At 50.8% G+C, this 22,186-nt stretch overlaps 1 protein-coding gene across 1 annotated transcript in view; it reads left to right on the top strand.

Moving 5' to 3' along the window:
• PTPRS (protein tyrosine phosphatase, receptor type, S) overlaps nucleotides 1–22,186 on the top strand; it is a 99,222-nt gene that overhangs the window by 63,993 nt on the left and 13,043 nt on the right. Inside the window, exons 10-17 of the mRNA XM_010002487.1 lie at nucleotides 8,931–9,028; nucleotides 9,522–9,775; nucleotides 10,190–10,283; nucleotides 10,493–10,708; nucleotides 12,301–12,458; nucleotides 13,467–13,478; nucleotides 15,330–15,442; nucleotides 21,665–21,762. Of these exons, the coding sequence (XP_010000789.1) occupies nucleotides 8,931–9,028; nucleotides 9,522–9,775; nucleotides 10,190–10,283; nucleotides 10,493–10,708; nucleotides 12,301–12,458; nucleotides 13,467–13,478; nucleotides 15,330–15,442; nucleotides 21,665–21,762 (1,043 nt within the window). The remainder of the gene's footprint in view (nucleotides 1–8,930; nucleotides 9,029–9,521; nucleotides 9,776–10,189; nucleotides 10,284–10,492; nucleotides 10,709–12,300; nucleotides 12,459–13,466; nucleotides 13,479–15,329; nucleotides 15,443–21,664; nucleotides 21,763–22,186) is intronic.

Raw genomic sequence — 22,186 nt, 5'->3', positions numbered from 1 at the left:
CATCCCTGGCAGTGTTGAAGGACAGGTTGGATGGGGCTTGGAGCAACCTGGGCTGGTGGGAGGTGTCCCTGCCCATGCAGGGGTTGGGACTGGGTGATCTTTAAGGTCCCTTCCAACACAAATCATTCTGTGATTCTGAAAGATTCTCTTACTGAGCAAGGAAGGAGCTGAGGCAGCAAGGGAATGAAATCAGAGAAGAGATGATGGCTGCCAGAAACAGTTTTAAAATATTAAGAGTTCTTCCCACACATTCCTTTCTCCTAGCTCCTCTCTAAGTCAAATTTTTGGTTAGTGGTAAAAAGGCAGACTCTCTTTAAGCCTTAAAGTTTAAAAAACCCTCAATGACAAGCAGTTTAAATTCCAGCCCAGCTCAGAGACTTTCAGCACAAACACTGATACAGCACAAACTGCAAACTTCCCAGGCTTTCTTCCTCCATCCCAAATAAAAATAATAATAATTTAAAAAAATGCTACAGGTTTGTTCCCAGTGTAGGTCCTGTTGCCCTGAGCATCTGCCCACATTCAATTGGTAGAATACCTTGCTCAGGGAAGGTCATCTTGCAGATGAAGGTGTCATGCCTTGTGCTATTATTATTTCCAAAAATTCAGCCCAAATTCCATCCAAGACAGCTCTTGTTTCCTGTCCTGAAGTTATGCAGTGGCTGTAACCACCGCACCATCAGCCCTGCCTGAGAGACAAGCGAGTTCCAAGGACAAGTCCCCTTCCACATCCTCTCCACCCTGACATCCCACAGGCAGGACTGGAGCTTTTCTGGCTCCTTAGAAGTTGGCTTTGCCCTCAGAAAGTGATCTGGAATTACATAGTTTCTTCCATCTGAGCAAACAAAGGAGCCTGTGGAAGAATGGCTGGACTATGAGATGGACCTATTTCCATATTTCCAAGCCATGCAGATGGATCCCCCAGAGCTGCTTCCCTGTTCCACTGAATAAAGACCAGGGCAGATGATGGGGTATCTAGTTTGCCTGTTAAGCCTCCCCCCCTTTCAGGGCTGTAGATTGAGTGTGTGTGTCCCAGAGGTGAAGTGACAGGCTCCAGAGAGATACCCTGAGTGACTCTTCCTTGCCCTCCCCGCAGTGCCGAGCGCGCCACCTCGGAAGGTGGAGGTGGAGGTGCTGAACTCCACGGCCATCCAGGTGTTCTGGCGCTCCCCAGTCCAGAACCGCCAGCACGGCCAGATCCGTGGCTACCAGGTCCACTACGTGCGCATGGAGAACGGAGAGGCCAGGGGGCTGCCCCAGATCAAGGACATCATGCTGGCTGATGCCCAGGTAAGGACTGACCTCCTGCTCCAATCTCTCCTGGAAGGTTTGGGAGGGTGGGTGCTCATCCCAAGCAATACAATATTGGAGAAGGTGGATGAGTGTCTCTATGACAAGGTCTGTGTTGTCTTTCTGCAGTTCATTTGCACTCCCAGACAGTAGCTCTTGTAGAAGAGTGTGAAGTGCTGTTCCAGCACTTAGCTAAATGCCATCCATCCTCCCTGTGTCTGGGAAGTCTTTTAAGACAGGCAAAGGCCACAGTGGAATCTACTAATTTCTCCCACTCTACTTCTTCCTTCATGCTGGCCTGGTAACTTCTGACCTTGTGTGGCTGCTTGCTCAGGGACTCCTTCCTCATGCTGTGTCTCTGTCTTTCCCTTCTTTCCCCTCTTGTATTCTCATGTGCAAAACCTCTCTTGTTCTCTGCCCAGTGGGAAACAGATGACACTGCTGAATATGTAAGTAAAAAAGCCAAAATCCTCCCATCCTGGTTCTGTCCCTTCCCTTCTCCCACTTCCTGTTGTGGTGTGGTATTTTCCTTTTCCTTTATTTTTTTTTCCAGTGCCCATGTGCCTGTTTCCAAGCCTGTTGTTGGTGTTCCCATGCATTGTCCCTTCCCTGTCCACTGTGCTCTGCAACCCTGTGTGATGGTGTAGTTTGTCAGCACGCAGCAGGGTTTTCCCCTTGGTCTGAAGGAAGCTGAGGCTGCTGCTCCTCCATGAGGCAGATGGGACATTGAATTTGGGACCACCTTGAAAATATGCTTAAAGATGGGCTGGTCTGCCAGGACCTCTGGCTTGGATCTGAAAAGCGTGGGTTGATCAAAGCCACATATCTCCTGAGCATTCAGGGCATGAGCAGATGCCTTGTGCCTTTGAAGGGCCACAATTCTTAGGTACTTGTTGAAACAAAGCCCTGTTGGCACTTTCCACCTTTTAGATGGACCTTAAAATCATCTTGGCTCATTGGCATTTTGCTACTTCTGCTAAAATGCTTAACAGTTTCTGTGGTCTTACTGCTAAAAAGCACTAGGAGAAAGGATTTCCTTCTTGGAATGACAGGATCCCAAGATATAATGCACTACTAAATTGATTGTATCTGTGTCTGCTGGAGATTCCAAATACCCTACAAAAGTCAGGGACTTCTCTTTTGCAGATGGAGAAACTGAGTCACATGAAAGGCAAAGTCTCTGACCTAAAGTCTTAATAAAACTCAGTGGCAAGTGTGAAAGCAGGGCAGGTTTCTTGACTGGGCTCTGTAGCTAATGGCTTCTAAACTTGTTGATCAAAATCCTTCTGTTTTGAAGTTCTGCTCTTCCGCTTCCTGCTCAGCTTTGGGGAAATACAGGTGTTATCAGGACCAGCAAACTCTTCCTGAGTGCTGCCCCAGGAATTAATTCTGTGAGCACAAAGGGGCAGTGGGGATGAGGGAGAAGGAGGCCATCAGACATGCACAACAGTCACATCTCCCTCCTTTTCAGGGCCTTGGAGAAAACCCTGCTGCACATGTTCTCATCCTGTTTGATTTAGCACGGGTATTCCTGGTACAACACAGCCCTTGGAAGGGCTGAATAATTCCTGGGGAGGGGCTGACCTTGGGGCCAGTCTCCTCACCAAAGCCCTTGGGAGCCAGGTGTGGGGAGCCTGATAGAGGCTGCAGGAAGGAGGGTGCTGGGGATTTAGCAGAGCTTCAGGATGCCAGCAGAAAGTGTGGTCTGGCACTTTGTGTTCAAGCAATCCCTTTAATATAACGAAGGCATTAAAAAAGGTCTCTGAGGAAAGAAGGGAGGGGGATGTGGAGAGAAAAAAAATGTAATCTCCTTGAAAGCTCTGAGACCTCCTCTGAGACACAGAGTGAAGAGGAACACTTTGAAGAGCGCAGCAGTGTTTTGGTGGCTGGAGCAGTTTGTGTGGAGACAGGGAGTGTGTGAGAGGTGGAGCTGGATCAGAAGGGCCCTGCAGACAGGCTGGGTTTGCTGAGGGTTTTTGGCAGCCAGGGTGGGGGGAACGTGGCTCTCACCCCCCTGCCAGTTGCCACATCTGCCCAGTTGCCCAAGAGCATTGCGTGGTTTCAGATTCAGTCAATGTTCCTGCATGTTAGAAAAGGGCTGAGACTCCCTGCAAGGAGGAGAGATCTACCTGTGTGTACCTGAATATTTACATCCTTTTCCTTTGGAATGTCACAAACAGGAAATGATCATTGCTGGGCTCCAGCCTGAGACTGCATATTCCATCACCGTAGCCGCCTACACCATGAAGGGAGATGGTGCTCGCAGCAAACCAAAAGTGGTCACCACCAAGGGTGCAGGTGAGAGTCTTTTCTTGAACCCCTGGGATTCATCAGTTTCCCAAAGCCAAGAAGCTCTTTCTCCAGACTCAGCTTCTTTCATCCCCCTCCCTTCATGACCTGCAGACTTGCAACAAATGCCCTGCTGCCCCGCAGAGAAAATTACTTCTGGTGAGGCAGGAACCCCTTCCTTCCTCACAAGTAGCCCTCAAAAAATGACATGATTTGATGTCCAATGCTGCAGAAAGCCCAGGCACACCAAGAAATGCAGCAGAGCATGAATGAATTGCTTGTGATCTCTTGTGCTATAAATTCCAGTGCACCAGAAGCAAAGAGAATCTCTGCCTGCTCTGAAACTGTGTAGCTTTGATGGTTGGCACACACAGATGCCCTGGGGAGCAGAAGAGCCAGAGGTCTGCTGTCATGGTGTTGACTTGTAAAGGTCTGAAAAGCAGCAGGGAGACAGTGGTGGCTTCTACTGCCCACTCTTCTAATACCATGTCTGAAAATTCATCCCCTCTTTGCTCAGAACTAGCAGAGGGAAAGTGTTTTTGGTATTAACCTTTCCTCAGTAGCATTTCTGGGACCTGGGCTATCTCTGCACATACCACCCAGGTTCATTCCTCCCTTTGACCTGTTCTTGGTGGCAAAGTGTCTGTCAGCCTCAGTACCAAGGACATCATGCCCAGCTAGGATGGCAGGGCCTAAACAGAGCTGTGGCAAGGGCAACAGGGTATCCTTTGCTCCCCCAAGCAGTTGTGCTGCAGGCAGAAAGGAGAGGTGCACCCTCCACCTATCCTCTCAGCATCTGCATTCCCATGGTTTCTGCTCTAGCATCTGAGCCTCTGCTCTGCAGTATGGGAAGGGTTTTCTGCAGTGGAGTGAGACTACAGTGCCCAGGCCTGGAGTTACCCTCATCCAGCCCATCTCTTGTTGGACTGTGGATACCTTCTCTCACCCCCTTTTTGCTCCTGCTGTCAGATGATGCCTTTCTCTCCATTTCATTTCTTTTCTTTGTCTATTAACTTCCTAACCCTGGCTGCCTTTCTTAGTTTTGAGGCAGTCATCTTCACTCTTCCTGTAGCAGCTGCATAAAGCTGTTTCTGGAAGAACATTGCTCTCTGCCTCTGCAGGGATCCAAGGCCTTTGGTCAGCACAGCATAATTAACCTGGAAACCTCTGCTCAGGCTCTGGAGGCAGCACAGAGACTCAGCTGAGTGCACAGGACAGAGAGGGCTCAGGAGCTCTGGCCTGGAACAGCCAGGCTGCCCTCTATGCCCTTGCCTTCCTAACTCACATCTTCATCTTGTTTTATGTTCTTGTGTTCAGACAAGTTCATGGGATTTCAGCCTTTCTCTCCCCTCTTGCTTCCCCTGCCTGGTTAAGGGAACAGTACATGAGAGAACAAGGTTGCTTTCCAGGACACCAGCTCTGGCAGGTGTTGCAGCAGGGTATGTTTGGATGTCAGCATCCAGGCTCCTGTCCTCACACCTTGTAGTGTCACTGTGCTGTCAGAAGCCTTTTCCTTTACTCACCCTCTTCTCCTTCCCCCTCCTGTTTTGCCCATGTTTCTTAACAACTCCTTGGTTCTTTCTTCTCAATTCCTTCTTCAGGAGACTCTCCACCCTTTTCATTTTTCTCTACCAGAGCCCCTCTCTCCACCTCCTTCCCTTGTCACTCTCTCTTGTCACCCTCTCTCATCTCTCCCCATTAGGATTTCCAGTGCAGGTGATCAGTCACAGAGGGATGTTTTCTCCAGCACAGCAGCTATTACCCAAAACTCAATTTCCCCCAACTTGAAATAGCTATTTTTTAAAAAAAAATCTTTCAAATGGCTCTGTAACGTTCTTATCTTCTTTGCAGTGTTGAGTCAATATACCTTCTGAGAGGAGAGATTTCTTTCTATATCATTCAAGGCTAGGGGCTGAATTTAAATACAGTAATACATCCAATTTTCTCCTTTAGTGTCCAAACCAATTGCAAAATAAAACACTCCCCCCCCCACCTCCACCTTTTCTTCTCACCTCTCTTCCAAACAATATTTGTTGTGCAAATGTAATATTTTCAAGCTCAGCTGATTATAGTAGCATTTGTGATAAAAACGGAATCATAAAGGTAATGGCACTGTTTTTCTCTTTAATGTGTTTCTCTGGCATTTCCCAGGGAAGCTCTCCCAGCACTGATTCCTGCCTGTTCTTTGGCAGTTTGACATGAATAAAGCACTTGTTTCAGAGACAGCCCCTGGTCCCTGTGTTCAGATCATAGAGTCACAGAATCAAAGAATGGTTTGGGTTGGGAGGGACCTTCAAGATCATCTAGATCCACCCCCCTGCATGGGCAGGGACACCTTCCACCAGCCCAGGCTGCTCCAAGCCCCATCCAACCTGCCCTTCAACACTGCCAGGGATGGGGCAGCCACAGCTTCCCTGGGCAACCTGGGCCAGGCTCTCACCACCCTCACACTCCACAATTCCCTCCTCATGTCTCACCTCAATCTCCCTCTGCCACTTTTCATCCATCCCCCCTTGTCCTCTCCCTCCCTGCCCTTGTCCCAAGTCCCTCCCCAGCTTTCCTGGAGCCCCTTCAGGCACTGGAAGCTGCTCTCAGGTCTCCCTGGAGCCTTCTCTTCTCCAGGCTGAACACCCCAACTCTCCCAGCCTGTCTTCAGAGCAGAGCTGCTCCAGCCCTTGGATCATCTCTGTGGCCTCCTCTGGACTCTCTCCAGGAGCTCCATGTCCTTCTTAACTTGAGGGCTCCAGAACTGGACACAGTAAAGATGTCAGGCAATGCAACAGGCAGAGCTGTTTCCTTGTTTGACTCTCCTGGGATCCCTGCCCCAAGGAGCATCTTTCATGCCTGCTCCCTCCTCGCTTCCTGAGCCCCACTACATCTTTCCAACCTGCTGACCCTCAGTCAGACTTGATCTGTGGGAGTGGGACAGGATCTCTCCCTGATTCCTTTCTCCCTCTTCCTCCTGTTCAACCAGAAGTACCAAGGTGGAGAGAAGGGAATTAGATCTCTAATAGTGGAGTTGAGTGTAAATGGTGCGTGAGCTGCTGGAATTAATGCTCTGGTTTCTCCAGCTCCAGGTGCCTCTGGGCCTACACGTGTCATTTAGCTGTGGCTGTGGGCTTGCTTAGCAGTCGGGCAGTGCCAGGGCTCATTAGACAGACACGTCATTGCTGAGCTCCTACAATACCCCCCAGATGTGGAGGAAACTAACTAGCTAACAGGTTAAGGAGGGAGCTGACTGAGAACACCAACACTCAGCTGACTTCTCCCTCCCTGCAGAGGAGAGCTACTGCACAGAGTGAGCAGCAGCCCTCCCTGCCCTCCGCCTTGCACAGGTTTTGGGCTCCGTTTCCACTCTCTGTGTTTCCTTCTTTCTGTACCCAACTGGGTGATCAGATCCCTGCCAGAGTCACTTTGCTGGCCCCGTGCCTGCTGCTCAGGACCTGGGGCTGCCCAGACTGCTTTTCCCATCCTTCATTACTTCACCCTCAGCTGCTCTGGGGCTTCCTGGCCTGAGCCAATCTGTTCCAGTCTCTTCCTGCATGAGCTGTGCTGTGTAATGGTGAGAGAGAGAGGATGGGAGTCTGGGGGACTCCTGCCTTCATTCTCCCCTGTCCTGGGAAGCAATCTGCTCAGGTGATTAGGATGGGAGGCTGGGAGTCAGGATTCTTAAGTTTGTTCTTCCCAGCTATGGGACAGTATGTGATCCAGTGACAAGGGAGGAGCTGTGCACACCTTTCTGTCCGGGGGAAAGGGAAGAAAATAATTCCAAAAACGTGTCAGCACCTCAGAGGTGACCTAGAATCATAGAATGCCAGGTTGGGAGGGACCTCAAGGATCATCTGGTACAACCTTGAACATGTTGGCAATGCACCTCATTTCAGAGTCACCTCATTTCAGATTCACCTCATTTCCTAAGCTTGATAGAGACCATCCAGCTGTGGGCAGCAGCTCAAGTACATCAAAGCACAGGGAGCCAAGCTGAAACCTTGCCACTGTTTTGAGGAACCTGTTGCTGGAGCTTAAGAGGCTCCACACGTCTTCCCCCAACCACCCTGCCCCGCGTTTGACTGAAGGTCTATCTTTTCTCCCAGTCCCAGGGAAGCCCATCCTGTCCGTGCACCAGACAGAGGAGAACACTCTCCTGGTGAAGTGGGAGCCTCCTTTGGATGCAGAAGGCCAAGTGCTGGGCTACCGGCTCCAGTTTGGCCGCAAGGATATCGACCCCCTGGCTACCTTGGAGTTCTCAGCCCTGGAGGATAAGTACACGGCTCCCAGCATCCACAAAGGCGCCACGTATGTTTTCAAGCTGGCTGTGAAAAGCCGGGCTGGCTTTGGGGAGGAAGCTGTGCAGGAACTCACCACCCCTGAAGACATCCCCAAAGGTTACCCCCAAATCCTCGAGGCGAGCAACATCACTTCCATGTCGGTCCAGTTTGGCTGGTTGCCCCCCGTGCTGGCCGAGAGGAACGGAGCCATCGTCAAATACACCGTGGCCTACCGGGAGGCCGGTTCTCCCGGCAACCCGCTGGAAAAAGACCTGCCCCCCTCCCCAGAGAACTCCTACACCCTCAACGGCCTCAAACCCAACACCGTCTATGATGTTAAAATCCGTGCTCACACCAGTAAAGGCCCCGGGCCCTACAGCCCCACTGTCCAGTATCGGACGTTCCAGCTGGATCAAGGTAGGACTTACCGGTTTCTCCTCCCTCTCTCTCCTTGTAACCTGGTGCCGGGAGGCAGAGCTGGAGAGGTCAAGCCAGGCTCAGCCAGGCTCGTGAGTAAATGCAGAGCACTCTGGTGTCACACTCAGTCCCTCAGCTCCTCTCTGCCTTGTGCCAGGTAAGTCCCTTTTACCGCTTTCTTCTAAGTTAAGTCCGGACACCCTTCTTGCCCTGGCACCTGAGGTGGGGGGCCAGTCGCTGTTACAGGTGGGAAGAGCATTTTCTTCAGCTTTTGCAAACAGCCAAAAGAAAAGAGAAAAAAAAATCAGCCTCAAAATGGGACCTGGGATGGGTTTCCTCACCTGAGCATGCTCAGAAAGCCAGCACCTCGTCCCTGCAGCAGCCACTCAGACCCATAAGTGTGTGGGCAAAGCCACCCACCCTCCCTCACCCCTCCCGGGGGTTAGGCATGGGGACAGGGAGCACTGGGAGATGGACCTTGGCAAAACTCAAGCACAGTGTGGAGGAGGGAGCAATCCCTTCCATTCCTGCAGCAGCAGCCAGACCCAGACTGGCAGAGCCTTTCGCCAGTGCCTGACATTCTCTTCCTTCTCTTTCTTGCTCCTCCTTCCCTCTGCTGCCTTTTCTTCTCCTTTCTCCCCTTCCTCCTCACTTTTCTCTCAGCAGTTTTGCCCAAAAACTTCAAGGTGAAGATGGTGACAAAGACATCTGTCCTTTTGAGCTGGGAGTTTCCTGAGAATTACAACTCTCCCACCCCGTACAAGGCAAGTGGAACGGAGGAGTCAGAACCATGTTCCCTCCCAGTTTCCTGGGACTCTTCTCTGCTGCTTTGAATAAGAGGTTGTAAGAGGCAGGAATTCTGTATTCCTGCCTCAGATATGGTCAGATCATGATTTATCACTGGATCGAGGAGGTGGGCTGAAAATCAGGGCATTCCCACCTCTTGATCCCAAATCATTGCTTCCCTAAGCCAGTTACCACAATTTTCCCATTTCCAGATAAAAATGTCTGTTCTCAGAGAAATTTCAGGGCTTTTCCTGCATCTGCTTTATGCTGGGGGCCCTGCAGAGAGCACAAGAGAAAGGACAACTCCTCACTCAAATGCCTTCTACTCCTGGCAGAGGTGGGGGGAGTGTGGCACAGCTGACTGCCTTGTGCACTCTGCAGACCAAAGCCATGGGGAGGAAGGAGTTTGGTGGCTCGAGCAGGACCAGCCTTGCTCATGGCCCAACTTTGCTGCCTCTTTGCCTCCCCCAGATCCAGTACAACGGGCTGAACGTCGACGTGGACGGTCGCACCACCAAGAAGCTCATCACCAACCTGAAGCCCCACACGTTCTACAACTTTGTGCTCACCAACCGGGGCAACAGCATGGGGGGCTTGCAGCAGAACGTGGCTGCCTGGACTGCTGCTGACTTGTTGTCAAAGAAGCCAGAGGTGACCTACAAGCCTGATGCTGATGGCAACGTGGTGGTGATTCTCCCAGACGTGAAGAGCTCTCTGCCTGTCCAGTAGGTTTCTGTTAACCTGCAGAGGTGGGGTGTTCAGTTATGTGTTGGGGGTCAGCCCTGATGGCTGGAGGCCACAGTACAAACCCCCCAGGGCAGTGGCAAGGGGGTGTGTCCTCTGCAGTTTGAGCCTTGCTTACTGCTGTCTGTTGGAGCTACTTCCCAGGGCTAACAGGGGAGCTAAGGAAATGCATAGGGAGTAGATAAGGAGACATGTCTTATGGGGCTGCCACTGAATCCAGGCTGGTTCCAGGAGCAGCCATAGCAGCTGTGCTAAATAAAACATAAGGGCCTTGCTGGGCTGGGCCAGTGGGGCTGCTGGGGGAAACCTTCCCCATCAGTGTGTTTGCTCTTCCTCTGTGTCTCATTGTAGGAGATTAATTCCTTCTGTATCTTCTGATTATTCCCACGTCTCAGGGCTTACTACATTGTGGTGGTGCCTCTAAGGAAGTCCCGAGGAGGACAGTTCCTCAACCCCTTGGGGAGCCCTGAGGAGATGGACCTGGAGGAGGTGAGTGAGGTTGAAACTGAAGGCAGTTGTGAGGAGAGAGCAGTTGTCCCTGCTCACTGGGATGGTGGCCTGGGAAGGGTGGTTTGGGGGTATTTGTGCTCCACGTTCTGAGTAGCTAAGGTGAGTGGGATGGTTTGGCTCTCCTTCCTTCCTGCTCCCTTAATGGTGCTGAAGACTCAGGGCTCAGAGTGTTTCTTTGCCTCCTGCAGCTGGTGCAGGACATTGCCAGGCTCCGGCGCCGCAGCCTGCGCCACTCCCGGCAGCTGGACTTCCCCAAGCCCTACATCGCCGCCCGCTTCCGCTCCCTGCCCTCCCACTTCATCCTGGGAGACATGAAGCACTATGACAACTTTGAGAACAGAGCCCTGGAGCCGGGGCAGAAATATGTCATCTTCATCCTGGCAGTGCTCCAGGAACCCGAGGCCGTAAGTGCTTTCCCTTGGCCCCTCCAGATGCTCGTGTCCCTCTGTCCCCACTACCGACCAGAGGCAGCAGCTGCTCCCTCCTGAGCTGCCAGCAGCCCTGGTGCCCTCCTGGCATTGTCCAGAATTCTCTCCCACCAGATGCCACAGCCTGAGGGTTCTTTTCTTTGTAAAGACCTTTTAGCAGGTGTGGAGCTTATGCATGTGGCTGTTGGAGCTGTTTGTGCTCGTGTCTGCATGCAGCAAACGTGCTCTTGCAAGCAGACAGGCTGATCCTGGGGGCTGCTCCTGCACTGTGCTCGTCTTTGTAGGCACTTGTGGCTCCAGATTTGACTCCAGAAAGGGGAGTACTGGATGGTCCTCTCAGGACTACACTTGAGTTTAGAGATCCCCAGGTCAATGCCCTTTAAAAGAGTCATTTCTTGTAAAGGCTGTCCTTGTATTCCTTAGAGCAGTGACCCAAGAGCAGCATGTCACATTCCCTGGTCATTACTAAGTTCCTTGCCAAGCAGAGAGGGAACCATTTTGTTACAGAAAACTCCATGTGTGCTCTTCTTAGCACTTTGCTGACTCCAGAAGTGTTTGGCTTTATGAAAACAACTGTTTTAATATTTACCTGCCTCCTCCCTCGTGCACAATAGGAAGCAGTCTAATACTTTGTTGTTTTTAAATCCCCCTATGGAGTTGTAGCAGGGAGCTATGTGAAATTAAGGGGTTTTCAGAGGGTTGTTGGTTTTTTTCCCAAATAAACATTTAGTTGTGTATTTGATATTAAAGGATTAGGCTGACAGGCTTCTGAATGGCTTCCTCAATCGGATTACTGCAGCTGGTGGTAACTTCAGCTTTAGAGCAAGGTACTGCACATACTGACTCACAACAACCTGGATTCACAGCAGCTCCCAAATATGAAGCAGCATTTCAGTCTCACTGAGAGCTGATAAGAGTTCAAGGACCTGGAGACCAGATCTGTTCTTGTCCTGTCCCAGACTTTTCCCTCAAACCAGGCCATGCCAGGTCTTCTCTGTGCATTTTGTTTCTGTGTAAGGTGGGAATGCAGCCTTTCTGGGGTGAGGAGGTGGTAGCACTCATGAGAACAAGCAGGCAATGCTCATTAGGTGGGACCCTGATGAGTTTCAGTGTGCCCTTGGTGCTCCTCAGGAGCTCAGAGCAGAGGGAGCAGCAGAGATGCTGCATTTTATTACTTTAGTTACATGAGAGCTTGGAGAAAGCATTTGTGTGGTTGTGGAAGTGGAGAGGGCTCAGGGATGCGGTCGAACAGCAGCAGAGTCAACTGGTTTGCTAAAAGCCCCTTCCTGGCTGCGAAATTAGATGAGCCATAGGCATGGGCTTCATGTGAATGTGGTCTTTGAGTGGTCTGTCTGGCCTGGAGGAGGAAGATACCTGTCAGCTGGACACTCCTGGGTCACAGTTTTGTCTAGGTTGAGGAGGGTACTTTCTCTGTTATTGTCTGGTTTGTGCTGCAGAGAGCTCCCATCCTCTAGCAATTTCTCTGGTGGAACACTGTGTGCTTGCCTGTTGTTTTCAGTCCCCATTCCATCTCTGAACTGCGTTCCACAATCTTCCATGTCTTCCAGACTTTTGCTGCTAGTCCGTTCTCCGACCCCATCCAGCTGGACAACCCTGATCCACAGCCCATCATCGATGGAGAAGAAGGGCTGATCTGGGTCATCGGGCCTGTCCTGGCCGTGGTGTTCATCATCTGCATTGTCATTGCCATTCTACTCTACAAAAAGTAAGAGATGCTTCTTGCCCAGATCTGTGACCATTCCGAGTGTCCCCAGCTCTGCATGGAATTCCCTCCTTGGCCCTCACGTTGTCAGCTGGAGCAAAACCTTGCACCAGCACCAGAGAGTGGAGCCCTGAGGCACAAATGCTGCAGTGGAAAGGTCTGATTGGCACAGGAGAGATCAGCAGTGGGTTGCAGGGACTTTCTGCTTCAGAGTCTACCCTGTGCCCTTCTGGTTAAAGCTCTCCTTGCCTGACAGACAGCCTGTGGTGGCATGTGTGCACTGAGCTTGTCAGGTCTCTGGCCTGTCTCCTCCAGAAGAGCTGCTGAAGCCTTGAGCTCCCCTTCCTGTGCTCAGGATGTGTGTGCACAGAGGGGGTGAGACAGAGAAAGCACCTGAGACCTCCACTGTTCCCAAACTGCTTTTCAGTTGGAATTTAGGAGACGAGAGCAGGGGTGTCATGTGAGCCTGCAGGAAAGTGGAGGGAACAACCCCTGGAAATCTCTCCCTTGTCCTTGGCCTTCAGAGCAGCTCATGGTGTGTGGATGGGAATATGGGGCTCCTTGAGCACACTCAGGACATGATGTGCAGTGAGAAAGGACAGGAGAGGAAGCAGATGCTGAGCAAAACAGATCCAGAAAAGGGGCAGGATGGCAGCTCTGGCCAGTGCCAGGGTGTCCTTAGTTGGGACATGCAGTTTGCAGGATGGAGGGAGCTCTCCTGACCCTGCTCCACCTTCCATCTGCACAGCTGTGTCTGCTGATGCACATGGGTGGGGCTGGTGCATCCCACATGTGTGAAGGTGCTGGACACACAAAGCTCCGGGGTCAGGGACTCAGGTGGCTCTTGTTGGTGCTCATCAGCACTGATCTCCTGGGCAGTCTTTGCTGGTCCCACCTTCCACCTGTGTTACCAGGGTTAGAGCTGAGCAAACACTTCTCTCTTCCTCTGCAAGTCCTTTCTAACCTGAACATTTGTCTTGTCTTCTCTCCACTTACTGCTTTCCTGGACAGCAAACCAGACAGGTAAGAGCACCAGATTTGCCACTTACTGAGGTTCTTTTCTTGCTGGTCTGGCTGTGTGTTGAGGCAGTGTTTATAAACCAGACAGGTAAGAGCACCAGATTTGCCACGAGTTTCTTTTCTTGCTGGCCTGGCTGTGTGTTGAGGCAGTGTTTATGTCTGTGGTGATGGGGCTTTTTTTGGCACAGTTTCTGCCATTAGATCTCTCCTAACAGACACCCTGTGTCAGACTAGCACGGGACCAGGTTTGAATCAGGGCAGAGAAAGCAAAAAAAAAAAAAAAGCCCAACTTTACTGCTTATCCATTCCTAAATGGCCCTTTCTCAAGCCAAGCAGCAGTGACAGTAAATGGCTCATAAAATGTTGGGTTAATGGAGCAGAGAAACACCCATTTGTGCTGCAGGCAGAGGTGAAAGTAGGTTTTCTCTATGTCTGACTGCTCCATGCAGGTTGTCCCTGAACCACCAGTGCTCTGGAAGCAGAATCTGACCAGCTGAGCTGTCTCCACCCCCTTGGAAAAGCTTTTCTTGCCCCATCAGCCAGGGACTTCTAACAATAATTTGTTTATGAAGGCAAAAAATGAGATTTATTTCAAACCATTTCCAAGGCTGGGAGAACTTTGACTGGAAGGAACTGATGGCTTTAGCCAATGCACAATTAACAGCAGTTTCAGAACTGCAGCAAAAATAAACACCTCCCAGGCTAAGAAGTGGTGTGATTCCAAAATGCTGCCCCATGCAGTGCTGGCAGGGCTCATGCCACTTCTTCTGGCTATTACTGACATTAAGAGACAGCTAAAAATGGACTGAACAGCCTCCTAAGCAATTGCCATTATTGCTGTGGGTGTATTATTGGTGGCTTCTGTGCAGACCAAGCAGAGGGGTGAGGAGCTCCACAGCCGTCTTGCTGGAAGGGCTGGGACAGTGTTTGCAAGCTTGAGGCTGTGGGTACATGTTCTGTGCTCTCTGGAGGACTTCTGCTCCCAGCAGCTTGTCACTGTTCCCTTGCCAGAGGTTATCACAGCCTGAGATCAGTGCTGGGCTTTGCTTCCAAATTCTTTTCAAGGAGAATGAGCTGGGTCAGCAAAGACTTTTCAACTGCCTCAGCCAACCTAAGCCATCCTGAGCAAGATAAATTAGGAACCACTTAAATGTGCAGCTCAGCTGGCAGGTTGGAGCAGGCTTCAGCTTCTGGCAAGAAGGTGAGACAGATCTCAGCAGGCACAGCTGTGATGGGAGAGGATGTGTCTACACTGGTTTTTGAACCCAGATTTTAGGGTTCTGCAGATGAAAAAAGATTGAAAACCTCTGCTCTGACTTCTGTGTCTGCAGCCAGGCACTGAGGGCTCCTGAACAAGCCAGCAGAGCAACATCAGTACTTTATGTCCAAGGTCATGGCCAGGAGATTCTGTACTTTTCCAAATGATGATGTTGGCTCTGGTTCTTTCAGGCTGCAAATGGCTTGGCCAGAATTGGAAGGTTTGTGCTTGCAGAGCTCTGCAGGGTTCAGTGGAGGTTTGTCTGTGCAGGGAGGCTGGGGGCTGAGCTACCAGCACCTCAGCCTGCTCCTCACTGCCTCTGGGCTTCTGTTGGGAGAAGGGGAACTCACAGACTTGGCTGAAAGCTGCTGAGGGGCTGCTGGGCTGTCCTAAACCCACTGACAAACCCTTCCAGACCCTTTTCTTATGCATTTTATGTGATTACATCCTCAGCAGCATCTGGCCCTGATTTTGCTGGGAGCTATAGTCAGGTCTGAGTGTGGCTTGAGTAGCTGAGAAGACTTAAGAGGCCCGTTAAGCTAAGATGCTTTGTCTTTTTGTTTTTCTTCTTGTTTTGTTTGGGTGTATTTTTAAAGCAAACGAAAAGACTCAGAGCCACGGACAAAGTGCCTCCTGAACAATGCTGAGATCACCCCTCACCACCCCAAAGACCCCGTGGAGATGAGACGCATCAACTTCCAGACTCCAGGTAACAGCTGCCGACCAGCACTCCTCACTGGGAGGGCAGGACTGGAGCAACTGCCCCTTCCTCAGCCCCATCCTGCCTCTGTGGGGGCTGCTGCACACCCGGGGTGACCTAGGGCACAGCCAAGAGCCAGCTTGGGGTGCCCCAACCTGGGGTGCCCCAACTTAGGATGCACCCCAGTAACTAACCTAGGCCATGCTAAGACTACAGACATAACCTTGCAGAGGCTCTGCCCAGCTCTAGCAAGGCAGGAATTAGGGCTTTCCTGGGTACCAGCTGAATTGGGGCATTTAGAGCTAAATACACAGCTGCAAGTGCTGTGGCCATGCTGAGCTTGCCAGACCCACCAGTGTGACCAGGCTGGGAGCTCCCTGGGGTGGTGGGAGCTGCCCAGCAGCTGGCCTGCTGCCCAGCACATGCTGCTCCAGTCACATCTGTAACTGGGGCTTTCTGCATCTGTGCCAGAACATTCCTGCTGGGAGCTGGGCCTGCCCCAGGGGCTGTGCAGAGAGGGGCAGGCAGCTGGTTGCTGCCCACAGACAAGGCAGCATCTCCTGGCTTGGTGCAGCTGCTGAGCAGCCTGTGACTGCACTCAGCTCCCAGGCAAGGACACTCAGTGCACCCACCTTCCTCTACACGTGTGTCCACATGTACATGCATGTCCAAGCTGCCTGCATGTCACCTCTGGAAGCCACCACTGACACAGCCCAGCCCGGGCATGTCCTCATACAGACGTTTGGTGATGCTGAGCAGTGCACCAGCACACACCTCTGCCTCCCAGCTCCTGGGGCAGGAGGATTTGGAAGGGAATTTATTGTGCTTTTTGGGGGCTGTCTGTTGTTTTCAATTTGTTTGTACTTTTTTGCTGTTTTGTGCTTGTTAGTAATGTTTCTGCAGCTCCTGTTTCCCCATCCCAGTCCTGTCCTCAGCGTTGTCCGAGTTTTCTTAGGGTGAGGTTGGTAGGTACCCAGAGGGCAGAGGCCTGTGGGGAAGCACAAAGGCAGCCCTGAACTGAGGCTTTCACATCAAAAAGAGTCAGGAAGCACTCCTTGATATCAGCCCAAGCTTAGGAAGGCTGGAGTCTCAGCTGAGGGGGATGGAGTGGGTTCAATCCAGCAGGCACTGAGTGCAGAGCAGCTGAGCAGCAGGTAGATCCCTAAATAGCTCTTACTCAGTGGTGCTCCTGTAGGAGGGTCTGAAGGTGGTGATCTTTTGGGTGGCCCCAGCTGCAGCTCAGGAGCAGTTTGCATTTGTCTGGGCTCACTGTTGTATACTGGGTGCAAACAGGAGCTCCCACTGTGAGTGTTCAGGTTGGCTTCTGGCTGCTCCAGGTGGTGCTGTGAGACCCAGGAGAAAGAGCTGCACTCCCTCCTCTGAAACCTGTGCTGGGATAGAAAGGACAAGGTTGTGGCCATCCAGATGCTAAGAAGTCTGTTTTCCTTTGACCCTGACATTCTGGTCATGCTGTACCTCTGAATTCTTGGTCTAAGAGGCTTGTAAAAAGTAACTAAGACACGTAGACCTGCCAGTCAGGCTCTGCCAATCTCCAAGGATTACCTGGCTTTGTCTTTCCTTTGTTTAGGAAGATGCTTCCACCCTTGCTTTGGAAGTTTGTTTAAGCCAAAGAGTTTATGTAGCTACTTTATTCTGCCACATAGTTTGTAAAGTATGAAGAGGTTTTAAAGGTTTTGAGGGAGTTGATCACCTGCCTCCCATAGAATTTAGCAACCACTTGGGTGAAAATGGAAATGGATGAAAAACCAGAGCCTGAAGTGTGTTGGTGATGATGGAGAGACTGTGGTGCAGTTTGCAGGGCTGCCTGAATTAAAGCTATTTGAATGAAGTACATTGTGGTTTACAAGAGGACCTGTAGGTTCTTCTCCAGCCAGAGGATCCAGCAAGCAGAGAGTCTCTGTCCTGTCCCCAGCAGCAAAACTGAGGGAGGAACTGGGCATGGGAACGTGCGAGAGCATCTGCGCAGCTCAGAGAGGGGAGGGACCCAGCTGAGATAACCCTGTCCTAGCCAATCAGCACCAAAAATAACTTTATTTTTCCTCTTTAGATTTTATGTTGGCTTTTTTGGTTTTTTTATTAGCATGAAATTTTTTAAAAAGTGTACCTTTTATTTATTTATTTTTTACTGTTTTCTGCAGATTCTGGTCTGAGCAGCCCTCTCAGTGACCCTGAGTTTGACTTTGAAAGTTAGTTCCTGTGTGTTTTTGTTCCTGTTGGTTTCATTTTCCCCCCTTCCCTCCATAATTATTTTTTTTCTCTTCTGTCACTTTGTTTCCAATTCTCTTTTGTTCCTGGGGTTTTTTTTGGTTCTTTCTTTTTTCTTTTTTCTTTGTTTGTTTGCCGAATTCTCTGTATTCCTGCAGTGTTTGCCCATCTCATCCCTTTTCTGTGCCATCTGTTTGTCTGAACTGCACTTCCAGTTTTACAGTATCAAATAACAGGCCTTTTGGAAGACACCAGTGGTAGGAGTAGCAGCAGAACAGAGTCCCCAACGTGGGGCACTGCTCATCCTTCTGTGTCCCATTTGCTGTCCCGGAAGGAAGAGCTGGGTTGTTTCAAAGCTTCTTTTTGTCCCCATAGTCAAAGATGTTTCATTTCTGAAGCTTGGCTAAATGTCCCTCCTACTTATTCAGGGGCAGAAAGTGTTTTTGTGCCCCAGTGTGTGTGCTCTGTGTGTGTGTGTGCCTGTGGTTTTGTGTTTGTTGCTTCCTAACGTGGGGTGGGGGAAAAACGGAGCTGCAGCCAACGCTCCCCTCTCTTTGGAAAGAACCACACGAGCACCTTTTCATGTCAGAGGGGGAAAAGGGCCATTTCCCATCTGTGGCAGGTGTCTGTTCCTTGGCATCAATGTGTTCCAGGAGCACAAAGACCAGAGGCCTCTCCAGGGTCCTCCCAACCCCTGGGTTTGTGCCGGGTGCCATCCAGCCGCCGCGAAGATCAATGGGCTCTGGCCCATGGAGCAGATGTTCAGGGTGACGTTGCTGGCGAGCTGGCTGGTGCACAGAGAATCAAGTCTTTTGTGATAAGATTAGAGAGATTCAAGTGATTGAAATGTTAGATGAGACTGGCTCTAAAAGACTTCATCCCCATTAGAAGCCAAGATCCCAGCTTTGCTGGATGGGTTTGGGGTTTGAATTGATTTTTTTTATGCCGGGCAGGGAAGTAGATGTGAGGTTTCAGCTGACAGATGTGAAGGATCACAGATGCTGCTTATGCTCAGAGAAGTGAGGGCTGGGACATTTTTCTGAATAGTTTAAATCCAAATATTGGTCTCCCTGGTATTGAATAGTCCTGTTGCTGCTGTCCCAGTCCACCTGCCACCTCCTCTCGACCCCCTTATTGTATTAGCAGGGTTTTGTGTGAACCTCACCCCCCAGCACTGTCCCCTCTGCCACCCTCCCCACAAGTAGCCAGGAGACCACTGAGCAGAGGAATCTGCAAGCCCTTCTTGGCTAAAAGGTTACTGAATTAAAGCAGACAAAGAAGCTCTTGCAGCTGACACAGCAGTGCTGCTGGTGCCCCCGGGAAGTACCACTCTGGGCTGCTTTAATATCCAGCTCCTCCTGGATCTTAATGGGAACTCCAAAGCATTGGCATTTTGACCAGGAAAGGGCCTCTCACTGCAGAGGTTTCAAGTCTTTTTTTATTGTAAAGAGCCCTAGAAATCAATCCGACAAGGAGATTTCTGTCTCTAACAAGGCAGGTTCCCATGTGCTCTCAGCCAGGGTCTGTTTGCAGCAGCTGCAGGTGGGGCAGGATGTGCCCCAGCAAAGAGGCAGAGCTGGTTTTCAGGAGCTGGTCATACTGAGGACTCTGCCTGAAGCTTTTATGAAGCAAACTTGTGAAATGGAAACATGACTTCTCCTTCCAGATTGACCCAGTGGGCCTTTTCCATGCAGCTCAGGGGGAATCACATGTATGGCTCCAGGACTTCTAAGCCAAAGAGAACCTGGGAGGTTTTTTTCCTGTTTGCTCATTATTAGGTTTTCTGATCATGGGGTTGTTTGGGGTTTTTTTTCCTTTTAACCTGTGTGTTCATCATTTGGGGGTTCATTTTCAGCACTGTGTTTCTAAGCACACTTCAGCAAGTAATCTCCAGCTTTTTTGCAGCAGAATCAGGTGGTGGCAGCTGGGCCAAGAGCCCAGGGGGGAAGAAGTCAATGAAGGGGTGACCCAAAGAGATCTGGAGATGGTTTATTGAGTTGCCAGGAGTTGTTGTGTGTAGGGTTTGGCTTTGTTCTAATGCTACAGCTCGAGGTATGTTTGCTGCCCTTTCAGCCCTTAACCTCCAGAGGCAGAAGGACAGGCACTGAGGAGAGTGTTAATAATATTCATTTGGTTTGGTCTCTGATCTCTGGCATCTCAGCCAGTGTGGCCTTCCTGTCCCATGTGGGCACAGAGAGGACCAGTTCCTCCCAATGCCCCCAGTCTGCAGATGCCCCTGTGATACTGCGGTGGGTGGCAGCCACCTTCCAGTCCAGGGTGGGAGGCAAGGGAGAAATCCTTCTCCAGTTGCAATGGGCTACGGGACAGCAAGAGACTCAGCAGGAGTTTTTCTTCCATGAGCCAGAAGATGCTTCCTGCCCTGATGCTCAGCAGACTGGAATGAAACCAGTGCAGCCTCTGGAATGCTTTGGGGTTATTTTTGTGAGCTTTTTTGATCTATTCCCTCCCTCCCCCCTTCCTTGTGCTGAAAATAGAGATCTAGTTAGCTTAGGAGAAACCTGTGGGAGTGGTGGCTCAAAGTCCCACTCTGTGGCAATCTCATCCTGTCCCCAGGCCTGGGAGAGGCAGCATCTCTCTGGAAGTCACTGTAAAACTGAGGATGTCATGCTTGCTTTGCCATCTCTGTGCTGAGTTTTCGGAGTATCTGACCGCGCTGCTGCCGCTGCTTTGTCACACACCAGCACCACGGGGCTCGAAATTCTCCCTGGCTTCCATCTCTTCTCCACTCCTGTCCTTGTCATTGGGGACACTGCCCAGGGCTTCTCGGTGTGCTGCTGTCCTTGCCTGTCCCCTGCCATGCCTGGTGGACAGACTGGCAGACAGCACGGGAAGCCTTTGGAAACCCATCATCCAATGCAGATGAGCAAAGCACGGAGCGCTTTTCCACCTCCATTTGCAGTGTAGCTGTTTGAGGTGATGGGGTGGGAAGGATCCCAGCTCCTTCCAGAGCTCCAGCTGCCTGGCTGGAAGCAGGATGGAGCAATCCCAGCTCAGACCCGACCCCCAGTCTGCCTTTGCAGCTCAGCTGAGATGTGCCCTCAGTCTGACACAGTGTGGGCCCCCCAGTGCACCTCAGGGGAGATGGAACCTCTTCCCTGGCAGTTCTGGCTGCCTCAGTAAAACACAAGGAGGTGTTGGTGAGAAGTGCAAGGGCAGCAGGTAAACCTGGGGTCACGAGGCCTTGATGTCCCCAGCAAATTGTTTCCCAACCCCCAGACTAAGAGGCAAGAGGATCTTTAGTCTCTCCATGACAAAAGGTGATGCCACCCCCAGCAGAGACTGAGGGGTCAACCTGCCCCATGGGGGGACAGGGAGGATGAGGACAGAGCAGTTGCCCAGCTGTGGGCTGAGCTGCAGGAGGAGCTCCAGGCCCTGGCCATGAGTGAGGAGCCAGTGCTGACATCTCCACACCCGGTGACAGTCACACTGCTGCGGCCACGAGCTCACCAAGGAGCTCCAGTGTTGTGCAAAGGACAATTCCTGAAAAGCCTCCCCTGCTTCCCCCCATCTGCATTCCCTTCCCATGCCCCACATCACCATGGTTGGTTGGATCCCTGCCCCTTCCCTTCTTTTCTGTTGGGTTTGCTGATGATCATGGCAGGTGCTGTAACATTTGCTGCGTAGGTTCCTCTGGCAGCGTTTGCTCATTTTAAGTCCACTATTGGAATTGCTAACGTGCATCTGCTCTTGGTTTTTCCTTTTTGTTTTGCTCTTATTTACACATTGAAATGGGGCCATCACGGGAGCACTCTCATTTTACTGTTGGTTTTTTTTTTCCTTGATTTTTATGGTTTTTTTACTCCAAGGACACAATTTCGAGCCCTGAATTCTTCTCTTCTAACCTCCCTACTTTCATTGCAGATCTTGCATTGTAATTATTATTTTGTTTCCTTTTCTTGTTTCTTCTTTCTTATAAAATGTGCAACTGTTGTGAATTTTAGTTATTATTAATTGAGATTCTTTCCCTGCTCTCTTGTCTTTTAGGTATGCTCAGCCACCCACCAATCCCTGTTTCCGAGCTGGCTGAACACACAGAGCATCTCAAAGCTAATGATAACCTGAAATTGTCCCAAGAGTATGAGGTATGAGCAAGAGTGAGTGCTGTGCATGGGTGTGCAGAGCCAGGGAATTAGGAAATTCAGACAGGCCCTCATCCAAGGAAACATAGCTTCATTATCTAGTTAGTTGAAATAAAAAAGCTATTTATCTGCTGAAAATTTGAAGTAGTTGCTCTGTGCTTTGCCAGGTTCAGTTCCAGATCCTAGAGAAGTTCCAGAGCCCTGGTCCATGAGCAGTTCCCATCCCACCATGAAGGGGGATGCATTTTTGGAAGATGGATGGGGGGTTGTCCTTGGGGGTGCCTGTGTCTTGCTGCTGACCGTGGAGGGGACCGAGCCAAGGAGTCAGGCAGCTTTAGATGGCTGAAGTTAGGAGAGATGAGCAGTAGGTCCTCTAGAGCTGGGGTGATCAACAGCCACAGAGCTCAAGCTGAGAAAACAGGAGGAG

This window comes from Chaetura pelagica, unplaced genomic scaffold (assembly GCF_000747805.2).
Source record: "Chaetura pelagica isolate M959 unplaced genomic scaffold, ChaPel_1.0 scaffold1081, whole genome shotgun sequence".
Lineage (NCBI taxonomy): Eukaryota > Metazoa > Chordata > Aves > Apodiformes > Apodidae > Chaetura > Chaetura pelagica.
The sequence above is the reverse complement of the archived record's forward strand: the minus strand, read 5'-3'. Positions and strand labels throughout refer to the sequence as shown.